Source organism: Moschus berezovskii, chromosome 8, assembly GCF_049115385.1.
Source record: "Moschus berezovskii isolate FMDL1 chromosome 8, NW_MosBer_1.0, whole genome shotgun sequence".
Classification (NCBI taxonomy): Eukaryota; Metazoa; Chordata; class Mammalia; order Artiodactyla; family Moschidae; genus Moschus; species Moschus berezovskii.
The window spans coordinates 9,397,594-9,414,640 of NC_142467.1; the positions used below are offsets into that span (position 1 = coordinate 9,397,594).

General features: G+C 36.4%; 1 protein-coding gene across 2 annotated transcripts in view; it reads left to right on the forward strand.

The window, feature by feature from the left end:
* SLCO4C1 (solute carrier organic anion transporter family member 4C1) overlaps positions 1-17,047 on the forward strand; it is an 83,345-nt gene that overhangs the window by 52,362 nt on the left and 13,936 nt on the right. The window contains exons 4-8 of one of the 2 annotated variants that reach the window (XM_055430609.2): positions 5,208-5,304; positions 6,840-6,961; positions 7,929-8,041; positions 10,851-10,995; positions 11,637-11,832. In XM_055430609.2, coding sequence (XP_055286584.2) covers positions 5,208-5,304; positions 6,840-6,961; positions 7,929-8,041; positions 10,851-10,995; positions 11,637-11,832 — 673 coding nt within the window. The remainder of the gene's footprint in view (positions 1-5,207; positions 5,305-6,839; positions 6,962-7,928; positions 8,042-10,850; positions 10,996-11,636; positions 11,833-17,047) is intronic. The other variant, XM_088838444.1, reaches the window with a different exon arrangement.

Genomic DNA, 17,047 nt, shown 5'->3' on the forward strand with positions numbered 1-17,047 from the left:
GGACAGAGGAGCCTGGAGGGCTGCAGTCCATGGAGTCACAGAGTCAGACACGACTGAGCGACTGACACTTTTACTTTGCACTTTCACTTTATTAGAATTCTCAAATGTAGGGGACTTTGTCCACTTGGACTGCTCAAAGAGAATACCATAGACTAGTTGGCTTACAAACAAGAGAGATTTATTTCTCACAGTCCTGGAGGTTGGCAAGTACAAGATCATGGTGCCCAGAGATTTAGTATCTGGTGAGGGTCCATTTCTTGATTCATGGGCAGTTGCCTTTTAGCTGTGGCAGAGGGGACAAGTGAGCTCTCTGGGGCCTTCTTTTAAGGGCACTAATCCTTTTCTGAGGGCTTCACTCTTATGACCTAATCCCTTCCCAGAGGCCCCACCTCCAAATGCAACTGCATTGGGAATTGGGTTTCAACATATGAATTTTGGGGCGACATCAACTTTCAGTGTATGAAGAGACCTATTGCCATAGTGGCTGGAAGTCACCTGTGTTCAGTGTGGCCCTGAATCTCTGATGTAGAAACCACTACCCTTCTGCCTGTTCGCTTGCTTTGCTTTGGTCTTTGCACAAGATCTGATGCTCTCTCATGCATTCTGGCTGATCTGTACAACTCCACTTAACTAATTTAGCAGTGCTTTTATGTCAGTTAGCTGCTAGTGCTGCTTTTCAGCCTTCCAGGTCACAGATTTTCTCTCTGAGGGCCTCTTCTAATCAGTGCTCCTCGTAAAACAATTTCAATCTTTATATTTTAGTGACACACAAAATATGAAGTTTTTATAAGATTGTTTAAGAATGGAAGGGTGGGGTGAAGGCCCAAGAGACCATCCCAGATTTTATATTCCCCGGGACTGACAGTTTTCAGGGCTACAGTTTATTACAGCAGGAGGATACAAAGGAGAATCAGCAAAGGGAAAAGGTACCTGAGGTAAAGTACATACACAGCCAAGCTTCAAGCATCTGCTTGCTCCTAGTGGAGCCACAGAGGTCAAAATTAGCTCCTCCAGCCAGCAGTTGTAAGAGCATATATGAAATGTTTTCTACCAGCTAAGTTCATTAGAGATTCAGTGCTCAAGGATTTTACTGGGACTTGACCATATAGGAGCCTTGCACATAAGAAAGTTCGACTCTCAGAAGGAATACAAGTGTTCGGAAAAACCACATTGTTTGTACAAACAGTTTCAGCACAATGATCCACCTTTATGTGGAAATGGTGGCAATCCTTCTGGACATTTAAGATCCCAAATGCAAACCAAGGGTCAACCTCACAAGCACGGTCTTTCTAAAGATTGCAGCCACAAAGCCTGCTACTTTAACTCTTTGCAATACTCTAGCATTCACTGAATGGTAATTTTTGAGAGTAAAGGAAAGAAAAAACAAAAATAATAAAATTGGGGAACTCATTTTAATTGTTTTCAATGTCAGGTAACTGATTCTCTTCTTTGGATAATTGGGTTTTGTTGAGTGAAATCCTTTCTTAAGCTTTTTATGTTTATACATTTCCCCATTTCCAAAATCTTCCCCCATTCTTTCTTTGTTTTACAGTAGTATCTGTCACTGGTAGGATGCCTTCCTCTCTGTGAAACAGTTTCGTGCGGCAAGGCAAGAATGGGCAAAATGAAAAGAGTCACAATCTGGCCTCTTAGAGTGATGGGAAAATGGTAGTCACACCTCGTGTCTGACCTCACAGCCACCTCCACGCCGTTCACTCATTCTGTCTTTCTCTTTAAATGCTTTCTGGGGTTTACAATTTTTGTCCTTTAATTAAACTTTTAAGTTCATTTAATCTTATTTTGTGTTAAAATCTTTCATCTTAATATGTACTTCGTGTTTGCTCTACATTCTTATTTATTGCCCTTTTTCCCTTTCTTTTTGATAATTTAATATTTATTATTTCATTTCTCCCCTCTGTTAACTTCCTTGGTATATGCTCTTTTACTGTTCATCTACTAATTACCTTATATGCAAACCTGATTTTATGACATTCTAATGTTAATTGATACTTTTATCACATTCCTGGTCATCACATAATCTTAAAACCTTTGAACTTTATTCTTGTCCCAACATTTAGTCAATTATTTCTGTGTCCTGTGATCCCTTCTATATTTAAGCTCCTGAATAAGTATTGTTAATGATTTATTTGGGATTCCTAGGTGGCACCAGTGATAAAGAACCTGCCTGCCAAGGCAGGAGATGTAAGAGATGCAGGTTCGATCCCTGCGTTGGGGAGACCCGCTTGAGGAGGACCTGGCACCCTACTCCAGTATTCTTGCCTGGAGCATCCCATGGACAGAGGAGCCTGGCGGGTCATGGTCCATAGGAGTCAAAGAGCCAGACACGAATTGAAGCGACTTAGTAACAGCAGCATCAGCAGTGCTTCATTGAAAAGTCATTTTCCTTTAACTTGAAGAACAATCTTAAGTCACTAAGTTAGAAATTATACTGATAATCATAGGAAAGGAGTAGAAGTGAGCACAGTGAAACAGTGCTTTTAGAGTACTGAGAGAACATTAAGAGGCAGCTAATCTTCTGTTTCCAGTGAAAATACTCATCAGGGAAAAGAGTAAAAAGAAAGATCATTTTTAGATAGGAAAATAAGAGAATTCAGCACAAGCAGACTGTTCCAATATATTAACTTCGGCTTTATTTTCTCCTCTCCTATTCCAGTTACATGTATGCTAGGCATTTTTTTTTAATGTATTCTTTGTCCTTTAATGTCTTTTCTATATTTTCTATCTTTATTTTTTCTTGCTTCTTGATAAATATTTACTGATTTAATAATATATTTTCTAGTTTCATAATACCCAGTTTAGTTCTAAGTAACCTACTGTGGATCCATTTCATGTTTGTTTTGACAGGTGTATTCCATAGTTCTAGAATTTTTTTGAGACTCACTCCTTGTGCCTTTTAATAACTTGCCAGTCTCTCTCATATGCAGGAACACTGCAGTGGGATGCCCTTTATCTAATTTCAGGGATTGAGTTGATCTGAAGCTAAGCAGCACTTACGCTGTGCACCAGTCCACCATTAACTCACCCTTGCTTTTAGAGCATAACCTCCTCGGGGTCAGTGTCAAATGTAGGGCAGGGAAAGTTTACAAGATATACTCTGAGCTGCATCATTTGTACCCTACTTCCTAAAGCCTAGCAAGGGACAGTGTCCCCTCCCAGGGCCTCTTGTAGAATCAGCCAGTGTACTCAGGAAAAACAAACAACAACTCAGTCTCAATTTTTGTTAAACATCTCTCTTCTTCAGAGTCTTAACACAGTGATCCTTCACTATTTTTATCTCTTTGCCTTCAAGCATATATTTAAAAATGATTTTTACAGTTTTTAAAAGTTTTTCTTAGTGGGCAGTTTGGTTGGAAACACTAGTCTACCTAGTCCCTCTACCATTTTTATAACTGTATCAATCGAAACCCAATTGGATATAATTTTTAAAAAAGATCTATCACTAAAGATAATTTGGGAATCATTGATTTTCAACATTTTAAATCATGTATTTCTATCTGTAAAAGTTTTGTGAGGATGAATCTTACATATACTTAAAATTTTCTACTAACACATTTTTTACATTTATTATTATTTTTAATTTATTTATTTTAATTGGAGGCTAATTACTTTATTGTATTGGTTTTGCCGTACATTGACATGAATCTGCCCCGGGTGTACATGTGTTCCCCATCTTGAACCCCCCTCCCACCTCTCTCCCTATCCCATCCCTTTGGGTCATCCCAGGACACCAGCCCCGAGCATCCTGTATCATGCATCGAACGTGGACTGGCTATTCGTTTCACTTATGATAATATACATGTTTCAATGCCATTCTCCCAAATCATCCCACCCTCACCCTCTCCCACAGAGTCCAAAAGATTGTTCTATACATCTGTGTCTCTTTTGCTGTCTCATATACAGGGTTATCATTACCATCTTTCTAAATTCCATATATATGCATTAATATACTGTATTGGTGTTTTTCTTTCTGGCTTACTTCACTCTGTATAATTTAAAAATCTGTATACATTTAAAAATATAATTATATATTAGTTGCTAAGTTGTGCCGAAGTCTTTTGGTGACCCAATGGACTGTAGCCTGCCAGTCTCCTCTATCCATGGGATTTCCTGGGCAAGAATACTGGAGTGGGTTGCCATTTCCTTTTCCAGGGGATATTTCCTACCCAGAGACTGAACCCACATCTCCTGCATTGGTACGTGGATTCTTTACCACTGAGCCACCAGGGAAGCCCATAAATTAGGGTAGGATAGATAAATAAAAGTCTTAGATGTTTTCATATCATCTTTCATGACCTCTATTTTGGAGCCTTAATCTAGTACATAAATCATTTTTGCCACTGATGTATGCTTCACTTTGTGTTTGATATATTCCTTTCCTTCCATGTATGGGAATGAGAATTTCAGTAGTTAATAATCATTTCAGAATAATCATTATCCTCATGCCATATGAGGATATAATTTTTTGTATGAATAATTTTTTAATAAAAAGTAAAAAGTTGTGTATGGAAAAAATTTAAATATCAGAAAAATAAGGTCAGTTTAATTCTGCTGTCAGTTAAAATAGGAGATTCACTAAGAGCAAGAATTTAATGGTTTACTTTTAAGAAGCAGACTGATGACCAGATCCAGGTTTTAAATCAGCTGCCATAGTCCAAAATAAAGAGTGCTTTTGGAATGTGTACAGCAGGCTGAAGTCCTTAGGGCCGCAAAGAGTCAGACATGACTGAAGCAACTTAGCATGCCTGTATGCACGGAAGATGAAAGGCTTCTCATTTCACATTGCTTTCTTCCATGAGCATGGTGGACCATAATTACCATCACTGTTCACGGAGGGCAATGGCAGAAGAAGACCACCCCTGCTGTGAGGTCACATGGTATAGCTTTCCATGTATTTATAATTAGCGGATCTGTTGCAGTCATTATTGTAGTCTAAAAAAAATTATATAGATTCACGTATTTGAAGCTCCTTGACAGCGATACCACTCAAATGGCATTTTTTAGTTTGCTGCTGCTGCTGCTAAGTCGCTTCAGTCGTGTCCGAGTCTGTGCGACCCCATAGAGTAAAATTTTGATATAATTTGAATCATTTGTTTTTCTGTGGTAAAATACTTGTCTTTCTTAACTTGTCAGACGTTCAAAGCAAAATTGCACAGATGGTCATGTTCAGTGTCTCTGCTTTCTTCTAGGAATTGGCTATGCCATGTCAATTTTAGGCCCTGCTGTTGGCTATGTGCTGGGAGGACAGTTGCTAACCCTGTACATTGATGTGGATTTGAAACAGAGGCAAGGCAATATCTATTTTTCTTTTATTTAGATTTATATTATTTTAATCATGTTAGTACCGCAGACAGAGCATTTTTATAGTATTTCTTCAGAATATCATGAGGGATTTTTCTGGAAAAAAACTGCATACACACAATTTTTATGTAGTATTTTGGCTGCGTTGCTTCATGAATTAATGCCACATCATCACTTGGTATAGTGTATTTAAGGATGTAAATAGTGTAAATAAGGATGACTAATAGTTAGCTGGTCTTATTTTTCAAAATATACCACCAAGATGCTACGCATTGTTCAAAAATACTAGTTTAATTAAAATTAGTTGTGCTTTCAGTAGATGTTGCTGCAGCTAGATAGCCTGAAAGAGTCGTGACAGTTTATGGTTCTCAGACAAAGTGCTGTAGTGGCTCTGAGAATACCATAGGGATGGCATTGTTCAGCTTTAACAGTTGTGACACTGAAGGGTAGTAATAGATAACGTTTATTTATCCCGTACTGTGCTTCAGACAATGCAGGTTTTGTGTATATAAGATATATATATATAAAACCTTATTTTACATGCCATTTTATTTAATCCTCTTACTTATCTTATAAGGTAGTTGATATACAGAACTGGGTAAGTGGCCAAGGCATGAAATGAAGTAGATCTTTTTGATTCTGAAACCTCCTTCTTACCCACTGAGTTACCTTCTCCTTTTCTTGAGTAGAGAAGTTAGTAACTTTGATGAGGGCATGTTATCTCAGTCCTTTGCATGACTGTGAACAATGAATAAGAAACTATAGTCACAGCAAGTGATCTGTTCTTTAGCTATTAGTCCTAGGTTAATCTTTTTAGAAACAAGGTTGATCTTTTAGAGACTGTCGGTTAATAAAAACATTCAGAGGTTGTACTATGCAACGATACTGTTGTATGCAGTCCTAGGTTAATCTTTTAGAGACTATCTAAAAGGTTGGGAGAGGAAGTCCTGGAGCAGAGAGCTGGGTTTTCATTTTGGTGGGGTGAAATGAGTTATTGGAATGTGTTTTAGGGGAAAGCCTGATGATATAAAAACGTGACAACCATTTTAAGAAACTGTTAATATATATCACTTTAAGCAGAATTTTTACATTCAAATGAATGCCACAATTGAAGCACATTGTATTGGCTTTTAACAAAAATTGGTGATTTGTTGTGAGATGTGTTTACTATTCTATATATATGTTACATATTATACTATTTAAAGAAGAAAAAGTTAGCCAAAATTGAAGAATGTTCAGAAATTCTATGTATGCCTTCAAATAGTTAGCATACATGTATTTACTATTAAATAGCTAAAACTTTTATGTTGTATTGGTCACGTGAAATACTTGTAGGCCATTATTCCGAGACCATTTATGCCTGCTATCCATTGGGATTCTTCAAAATGGCTCCACTTGAAATTTTGAATAATATAGTTTCTCTGTATATGCATTTGAATTATAAATTATGTAATTATCAGGGTTGAGTTCTAATTAACAAGAGAGAGTTGATGTCTGCCTCTTGTTTTTCTGTCACACAGCATTGATATCACTGAGGATGACCCTCGATGGCTGGGGGCATGGTGGATTGGATTTCTTATATCTTGGCTACTTGCTTGGTCTTTGATAATACCTTTTTCTTGCTTTCCAAAACATTTACCAGGTAAAAATGTCTTCTTTAAAACCTGAGAGTTTTATTCCAATTCTAGGCCAAGTGGTACTTCCTAAATGAACCTTGGAAATTAGTAAGAACTCTGGAAAATTATTATTATTATTATTTTTTACATAGAATCTCAGTTGTCTGCTTATGCAAACTTTTGAATATGCCTCTATTTTAGGAGATATTGGGTAGCAATCTTAATATTCATGGCTTTTGTTGGTTTTTCATTAATGCCTAATAAAACTGTACATATTCACCTTTTTATTAAATACTTGCTAAATTTGTAACTTATGTGTTATCAGAATCTTGTTTTATGTTTATGCAAGATATAATATCTTTTAAACTATTAGTTTGTATTCAGTTAGTAACTTCAGGACCCCATCTATGTTAAATTATTGATGTTAGTTATTGGTTAATGATGATACAAGTACTTTTTATTTTCAGTTGTCATTGAAGTCATGCTGTAGTATACTTATTTTCCACCAAATTTCAATACTAAAAATTTGTACAAAAATAAAAGATTAATGGAAAAAATATCCATTCCTTTCTCCGTGAGATTTTACTTCTTTATAATTGTATGGTTCATACACATATCTATAGAAGTATTTTTTTCTAGGCTGAAGACATTTCATTGTTTCTGTTGCTTTATGTACAAGAATAGATGATTAACTTTTGGATATGGGCAAAAGAAAAGTAGGAAGAGTAGCAGTAGATGACTCATTGATTTTTTTCTACTCTGGGCCATTCAGCTTCTGATTCCACATACTGACTTTTCTCAACTTTATTCACAGCACTGTTATTAAAAATTAAAGGACATGGTAATAGTTAGTAAAAATTATTTCATCTAGAAAGTATGTTAGAATTGGAGTAAAAGAAAAAAGCTTTTAACTCACTTTGTTTAATGTGTAAAGGACAAGACAGAATCATTTGAAAGCAAAAGATAGAGTGAGTATATTTACTACTTTTTTAGGTACAGCAAAAATTCAAGAAGGAAAAATTTCCCAAACTCATCAGAGTGATTCCTTACAAGCTACAGATGGTAATTTTGGACAGAGTTTTAAAGATTTTCCAGCTGCTCTAAAGGTACAGAGTGTACACACACTCACTCATACACACACGTACTCCACACACAAATACACATGCATCTATATATCAGTATCAGTTCGGTTCAGTCACTCGGTTGTGCCCGACTCTGCGACCCCATGAACCGCAGCGGGCCAGGCCTCCCTGTCCATCACCAACTTCCGGAGTCCACCGAGACCCATGTCTATTGAGTCAGTGATGCCATCCAACCATCTCATCCTCTGCCGTCCCCTTCTCCTCCTGCCCTCAATCTTTCCCAGCATCAGGGTCTTTCCCAATGAGTCAGCTCTTCGCATCAGGTGGCCAAAGAATTGGAATATTGGCTTCAGCATCAGTCCTTCCAATGAACACTCAGGACTGATCTCCTTTAGAATGGACTGGTTGGATCTCCTTGCAGTCCAAGGGACTCTCAAAAGTCTTCTCTAACACCACAGTTCAAAAGCATCAATTCTTCTGTGTTCAGCTTTCTTTTTAGTCCAACTCTCACATCCATACATTACTACTGGAAAAACCATAGCCTTGACTAGACGGACCTTTGTTGAAAAAGTAATGTCTCTGCTTTTTAATATGCTGTCTTGGTTGGTCATAACTTTCCTTCCAAGGAGTAAGCATCTTTTAATTTTATGGCTGCAGTCACCATCTACAGTGATTTTGGAGCCCAGACAAATAAAGTCAGCCGCTGTTTCCACAGTTTCCCCATCTATTTGCTATGAAGTGATGGGACTGGATGTCATGATCTTAGTTTTCTGAATGTTGAGCTTTAAGCCAGCTTCTTCACTCTCCTCTTTCACTTTCATCAAGAAGCTCCTTAGTTCTTCACTTTCTGCCGTAAGGGTGGTGTCATCTGCATATCTGAGGTTATTGATAAAAATGTAAAACAAATATATGTTAATAAACAGTATACCCATACACACAAGTATTATCACAAAGCATTCTTGCTCGTTTATTTACTGTGTTTTGAGCTCTTATACAGACGTCTCCAGATTTAATTGTATTGTGCTTTGAGTAAATGAAAAGTATTCCTGAGTAGAATGGTTGGAAGAACATGAGTTATCTTATTGGCAAAATCAATATTCAGTAGTTACTCCTTAGCATGTAGTCCATTATCCCATGCCATTTCTCTTATGTAATGGGTGGGTTAATTACCAATGAATTGTAACTATGTTTTTGAGAATGCCAAACCAGTATTTTTCCTTTGTGGAAAAAGTAGCAGTTAGCCGTTACTTCTTCTGAATTTGAGGTGAAAGAAACAATAGTGTTATGGTCTATTTTATTGAACTCAGCAGAGTATTCTGTTTAGTATCATAAAAGTTTTGTACATAAGGGAGTTTACAATTTTACCTTTTCAAGATTTGATCTTATTTACTTTTCATTAATTTTTTCCTCCTCCAGTGAAAGCCTTAAAATGTTTTTACTTCATTCATCTTACCTTTTAACTCTTCTTCCTCCTCTCCCATATAGGCACGTTCTTGTGTTTTGCTGAGGTTGTTTATAATTTTAAATTCCAACTACTGTTATCTTCTTTTATAGTAGTTTTGTTTTATTTCATATGTTTCTATTTAAATTTATTTTTATAAATTCTCACATGTATTACCATCAAGACTCATTACTCACCAATGCTTTTTTTAATCCTTATGTTCTCATGCTTGAAGATCTCAATTCTGATTCAAATCTCTATAGATACAGCATTTTATCACTGTCTTCTCAGATAGGATGCCATCTAAGTATCTTTGAATGTCAGAATGATATTTCTAACTGGATGAATACTTTCAGATCATACTTCTTTAATTCTCATTGTCTGTAGATAGTGTTTGGCTATTTTCGAGTTAAATATGTTGAAGTTGAGAAGTTTCAAATTAATGTGATTCTTAGTTATCCTTTCCATCTGCCAGTTTGTGAATTTCTCTTTGATTTCAGGAACTTTACTAGGTCCTATGAGTCTATCATTTTTCATTATGCTTACTAGGAGTCCAGTATCTTTTTCAATCTGAAAACTTAAATATTTTCTAGTCATCATTTCTTCATTCAGGTGCTTCTTTCCTTTTGTCATTATTGTCATTTTTATGTTGCATCATCTGGCTCTGACTTCTGATCTCTTATCTTCCTTTTTTCTGCCTCCTCTGTGTGTGTATGTTGTTCAGTTATGAAATTTTTTTGCATTGAATATTCCAGAACTATACTTTGTAGTTTTTCACTTTATGGTTACATATTGTGAAATAAGTGAATCTCTCTACTCTCCTCTGGTAGATTAATAGATTCTGAAAACACCAGCAATATAGACACTTGTTTAAAATAGCTTAATTCTATACCCAGCTAAGGTTCTTAACTACTGATTCCTTCACTTGTGGAGCAAAACTACAAGTATGATACTTAGGAACCACTCTCATCCCTGCTCACAGTCAATTCTTCATTTATTGGATATAGGAATTCAGAACACAATAAAAAAATTGAGTAAGAGGTAGATTTATTAAATGGAGATTTATAGTAAGACTGGGGAAGGGAACTTTCCAAACCAGCTTTCACCTTTTTCCCTGGTCCCTTGCTTGTGATCAGGGTACGTTCACCCTACTGATTAGTTGTCTGTCAATTTTCTAGGTACTCTGTGTATAAATTTTCTCAATATTGTATGTAGGAGGTTATCAATAATCAATATCTATATTTTTGTGTTAAAGGAAATGCTGACATTTTAGAAATAATTATGTTGTATTTACTTACAATGTGCTATTTCATCAGGGAGCTTACCATTCTAGTGCTACATCTTACAGTATAATCATAGTTATTCATTTGGTGAACTGTATTTTTTCTTTAGAATTTGATGAGGAATACTGTCTTTATGTGTTTAGTTCTATCAACTTGTTCAGAAGCCTTCATTACTACTGGATTTGCTACCTTTTTACCTAAATTTATAGAGAATCAGTTTGGATTGTCTTCTAGCTCTGCAGCTACTCTTGCAGGTAAAACATTTTCTTTTGTTGTAACTATCTAATAATTTTATTTTACTACAGTAGATGTTTATTAAATTTTATGTGTGTAAAATTTTGGATGCTGCTGCTGCTTAGTTACTTCACTTGTGTCTGACTCTGTGCGACCCTGTGGACTGTGAGCCTCCAGACTCCTCTGTCCATGGAATTCTCCAGGCAAGAAGACTGGAGTGGGTTGCCACGTCTTCTCCAGAGGATCTTCCCAACACAGGGATTGAGCCCTGGTCTCCTGCATTGCAGGCAGATTCTTTACCGCTGAGCCACCAGGGAACCGTAAAATTTTGGATATTCACTTGTTAAAGTTTATACTGATTTTGATATGTTTCTGATTTTCTGATATTAGACAATTTGTTGTATGAATTTGAGAGCTACAGAGGCTATATACAGAGCTAAAGAGAATACATATTAATCTTAATATTCAAAGCATTAATTTTATTAACTTCTCACTTTAATATAACTGTTAACTCATTTATGCATATTATTTCTAAATCACATGAATGCTTCATATGTTAGAACCAGAGTAGTACTTGTTTTTGATGTTTTCCAATTTTTGGTATACATTACTGAGTATACTTGTATATTTTCTCACTGTCTGTATCTTTTTTTCTCATTAGGGACTGTTTTAATTCCTGGAGCTGCTCTTGGTCAGATTTTAGGTGGTATTCTTGTTTCGAAATTCAAAATGACGTGTAAAAACATAATGAAGTTTGCTTTGCTCACATCTGTAATTTCACTTGTACTGACTTTTGTGTTTGCTTATGCCAACTGTGAAAATGAGCCATTTGCGGGTGTGTCTGAATCATATAATGGGTAAATATATTTCATTGTTTTTGATATTAATATCAGAGTAATAAACCGTGTGTGTATTTCCAAGTGTATGCTTTCTTAAAATGATGAGTAATTGGCTTTAAAAAAAATCGGAAGGCTGCTTTTCCTATGTAAGAATATGTAGTTTTTCTATTTAGTTTCAGTAATTGATATCATATTAAAAGTTGGATATTTTCAGGAAGAATTTAAGGAACAACTGTTCTGCACTGAGTACTGTGCTCAGGGATACAAAAATTAATATTACAGAATCTTGGTCCATAACGGATTCAACATGCTAGGGAGAATTTCACGTTTTATGTTCCTGTTGACTTCAATTTTGAAACTCCTTATGATGAAATTCTTTTATTAGGTAGATTTAAAATAGAGTAGAGAGAAATTAAAATGAAGCTAATTAAAATGAAGCTAGAACTAGGTGATGGTAATCATTGTTGTATTTACTTTAGAAGTTTGTTTTAAAGAAATGAGTTCTCACTTTTCTGACCTATGAACATGTTTCTGCCTATAACTGGTTTGACTCTTTTCTCTTTATTTGCCTGGTTTATTCTGCTTTGAAATCCTAAGCCAGAAGTAGAGGATCAGGGCATTGTTCAGCAGAGCATTTTATAGCCCACAGTACTGCTTTAATTGTTTGAATATATGTGTTTGAGACTGTTGAAGGGGATGGTGCACCAGGTCAGGGACTCTATAATTCTGTATTAATATGGATTCAGATAGCATATATATAGAGAAAAGTTTGTCAATAACATTTATCATGATTTGTAGCTACTGTTCATGTCTGTCATTCTATTAATGAAAAACGGTGAATCTTCTAAAGCAGCATTTGGTTCAGCTTTATTGCCATTATTCAGCATTTATTAACTGCTTCCTCTGGTAGACTTTTACAGTGAAATTCCTACTCTACAGGAGTTTCCTGGGTAGCTGCATAGATTGGGAGACAGAACAGTGAGTGAAAAGTGTGTTCGGTGTTGAGGGATATAAAGGGCTATGGAATTCAAAAGACAGCTTTTCAGTTTCTTTAATTAGATTTAGAAAAGGCTTCATGACACAATAGAGAAATAGGGCTAATATATCCTCTTAAGTATACAAAAAGTTTGAGAGAGAAAGATTTGGAGAGAGAGAATGCAGAGAAATATGTTAAGCCAAAGCATAAATGCTAGAAAGTGAAGGCTAGCTTCAGACACCAGTTTGAATGGGAGCTAGGTCATGTGTCTGGAAATAGGAGGGAAATACCTGGAAAGGTTGAAAGGTAGATAGAGGTTAAGTTGTACAGACGTGATTGATACCCATAAACTTCACCCAGGTGTGCTCCAAGAAACCACAGTTTTTTTTTAATGTTCCTTTTAGAAGTACAGAAACTTACTACTCTTTCACCTTGGCAAACAAATGATGTGGATGTGAGTCCATCTGGTGTTTTCTACCTTAGACACGAGTCACTACCCAATGAGTCGTCCTTAGCATACTCAGAAGTGAGGGCAAGTGAGGTGGTGTCAGTTTGAGGTGTCTGTGGGGTTTGGTCATGGAGAGATATCAAGATCTGGGACATAGAGATCATGCCTAATTACATACACATTCTTAGTGATGAAAAGACTAAAAGTGAGTATGCATACACACACACACCTGTGCTCAGCCATGTCTGACTCTTTGTGACCCCAGGGATGGTAGCCCACTAGGCTCCTCTGTCCATGGAATTTTCCAGGCAAGAGTACTGGAGTGGGTTGCCATTTCCTTCTCCAGGAGATCTTCACAACTCAGGGATAGAACCCATGTCTCTGCATCTCCTGCATTGGCAGGTGGTTCTTTACCACTGAGTCACCTGGGCAAACCCATACACGCGTACATTAACACACACAGGATGTGTGTGAATGTGTGTATAGATTGTACTAATATAGAGATAAAGTCAAGCCACAACAGAGGTGTGACATCGTCAGATCATTTTTCTCTGTGGCCCTACATTCTTAACTTACCTCTGTTCCCTGCATATTAAAATGTCCATATCATGGACAGCTTAGTCATAATAACCTTATGCAAGAAACTCACTCATAAGAAAAATTATATGGATAGAACAGACTTGGAAGCTCAAGAAATACTTCCTTAGTGAGTGGGAGAAAGAGAGGTTGTCAAGATGCAGGATTTCTAGTAGAGTGATGCCAAGAATCTTTGCCCTTTGCTGTGTAACCATAGGTGATTTAAAAGCTTTTGTAACTCTGAATTAATGAATTAGGCTTACTGTTAGGTTCATTTAAAGCCCTGTATAACAGTATGTTCAAGGCTTTAAGATCAATAATACTGATTATTTCAGGGGATATTTTTAATATTCATAATATTTCAGATAAATGTGTCATTAAATGTTGATATGAGCACAACACTGGGCTTCCCAGGTGGTGCAGTGATGAAGAATACTCCTGCCCGTGCAGGAGACACAAGAGATGCAGGTTTGATCCCTGGGTTGGAAAGATCCCCTGGAGGAGGAAAGGGCAACCCACTGTAGTTTTCTTGCCTGGAAAATTCCATGGACAGAGGAGTCTGGTGGGCTGCAGTTCTTGGGATCTCAGAGTCAGACACGACTGAGTACACACTCACATGAGTACAACACTCAATTCAGTTGAAAGGAGGTTGTCAAAGAACATTTCCAGAACTCTGCTGCTTGCTGCTGCTGCTAAGTCACTTCAGTTGTGTCCAACTCCGTGCGACCCCATAGACGGCAGCCCACCAGGCTCTCCCATCCCTGGGATTCTCCAGGCAAGAACACTGGAGTGGGTTGCCATTTCCTTCTCCAATGCATGAAAGGGAAAAGTGAAAGTAAAGTCACTCATTCTAGCAGTTATTAAAATTTGCCATTGTCCTGTATCACCTTGGGAATCTATCAGTAAGAGCTTTGGCTCTGTTTTGGTAATCAGCATTGGTTATGGTGATTTGCATTTTACTTTATACTTAGTAAGTACACACAATATTTTTTTCCTCTATGGCCTAAAGCTGTAATTTCATTGCTTATCTGAAATAGCACCTTTAAGAGGCATATCTCTCAAGGAGTTGCAATAGATTTAGGGAAATCTTTGCTTTTTGTAGAAGCATATTTGTAGAATAATAGCTTGGATTCAAATAAAACATTAATGATTAAATTCAGCTATTTGTGATTAAACATGTTTCTTATATCTACATATGTGTATTTATAAACATACACGTGTATTTTTAAAATGCTTAAAATTTATTTTGTGTATATTCAATATAATATTTTAAAATATTCAATTTTTAAAAATATTTTATATATTTAAAAATTTTTAAAAATCCATAAACTTTACAAACATTGGCTATGTTCCTGATAATAGTTCCTCCTATACTTCATGAAATAAACCTTTACAAATATATAGGCTACAGTGATGACTAATCCTTGATAATAAGGAATATATTCTATATTTCTTTTTTTCTATGGTAATTTACATGACTTTCTTAAACTTTGATGTTCTTAGTAATCATTTATCAATAATGTGGGAATTACAAAAATATTTTAATTTAAAAGTTACTGTGTAGAGACTATTTCTAGAGTTGCAGGAATAATTTTTCTGTCACCTCATTTCTACATCTATATTATAAACTAGATGAAAGCAGAGATTGTAATGCTTGATTTCATGAGTGGAATCATGCTTGATGAAGAAATCTAGCAGCATCTGGTAGGATAGATTTGAAGGAGAGGCTCCAAGCAGGAGACGAATTGCTTGAAATTGACTCTTTGATCACCCTTTCCTTCAAATTCCCCACTGGTTATCTTCCTGTTTGCTTCATATGCTTCTCTTTAATCTGTTTCCTATAGGAACTTCTTGTTTTCCACCTACTCTTTAAGTGTCTCCTTTTTGCAGTATAGCAGCTACTATCTTCTAATAGTTAGATAAATCACTCATTTATGTCTTTCATCCCCAGTTCAAGAAACGTTGCTTTATGGTTGCAGGAAATTTTATTCTACGCTGATTTCCATTCTTTTTCCTTCCTTTCTCTCTTTCTCTATCTTTATTTCTGTCTCTATTTATTTTGGATCTATATCCACCACTTCAAGTCTAGCGCATAATTGGAGTTCGTTATGTATTCATGAAATACATGAACTCCCAGGACCTCTCTGTACTCTTCCCACTCTTTACACGGTTGATCTTATCATTCTCGTAGTTTCAGCTGCATCCATATGCAAATGAATATTAAGATACCTGGCTCCAGACCAAATTTCTTCACCGAATTTGAGACTCTTAATCTCAATATGCGTTTATAAAACCACACCTGTCATCTCTTCCACAAAACTAGTTCTTTTCTGCCAAAATGCCAGGTTAGACACTAGGAGTCATTCTTAACTTTTCCATTCGGTTCCTATCTCCAGTCAGCCAAACACCGAATATTACTGATTCTACAAAATATTTCTCAAATCTGTTTCCTTTCATCAGTATTCTATTTCAGTTCTACCACACATTATCATAACTTATTGCCTGGGGTATTGTAACTGGAAACTTTGTATAACTCCTAGGGTTATTTCTTAATGTACTTTTAACAATGTCACTTTTCTGTCTAAAATACTTGATTACCTTTTCAAAATAAGTTAAAGCCCTTTGTTTTCAACAAGACTCATGAGGCACTCAATAATCTGATCCATGACTATTTTCCAACTAGATTTCCTATTACTCTCTGCCTCAGAAGTCATTCATATTTCTCCATATAGAATGTAGAATGCTATTTCCCGCCCTTATGCCTTTTCTCAGCTTCTCTGAAGTACCTTTCACCTTCCCCATTTACCCAGCTAACTGACTCATTGTTTAAGACTCGAGTAGCAGCCCTTCAACCCTCTTACCTAAACTGTGGCTTGTTTTAGCATCATTCCTCAGTGTAGGGATCTAAAGTGCATGTTGTTGATACCTATAACCGCAGTCTATAACCACATTATTGTATGCACTTGGTCCATCTCTTCTCCTGGACTGAAACCTTTGAGGATGACAACCGCATCATCAGCTCTGCAGTTCCAGTTCCTAGGATAGTGTCGTGCACTTGCTCTGTTTATTCGTTGAATAAATAGATAAGGGATTGGAGAAATATCTTTGTCGATGCATGTGTGCTCAGTCATGTCCAACTCTTAGCAACCCCGCAGATTGTAGCCCACCAGGCTCCTCTGTCCATGGAATTTTCCAGGCAAGAATACAGGATTGGGTTGCCATTTCCTACTCCA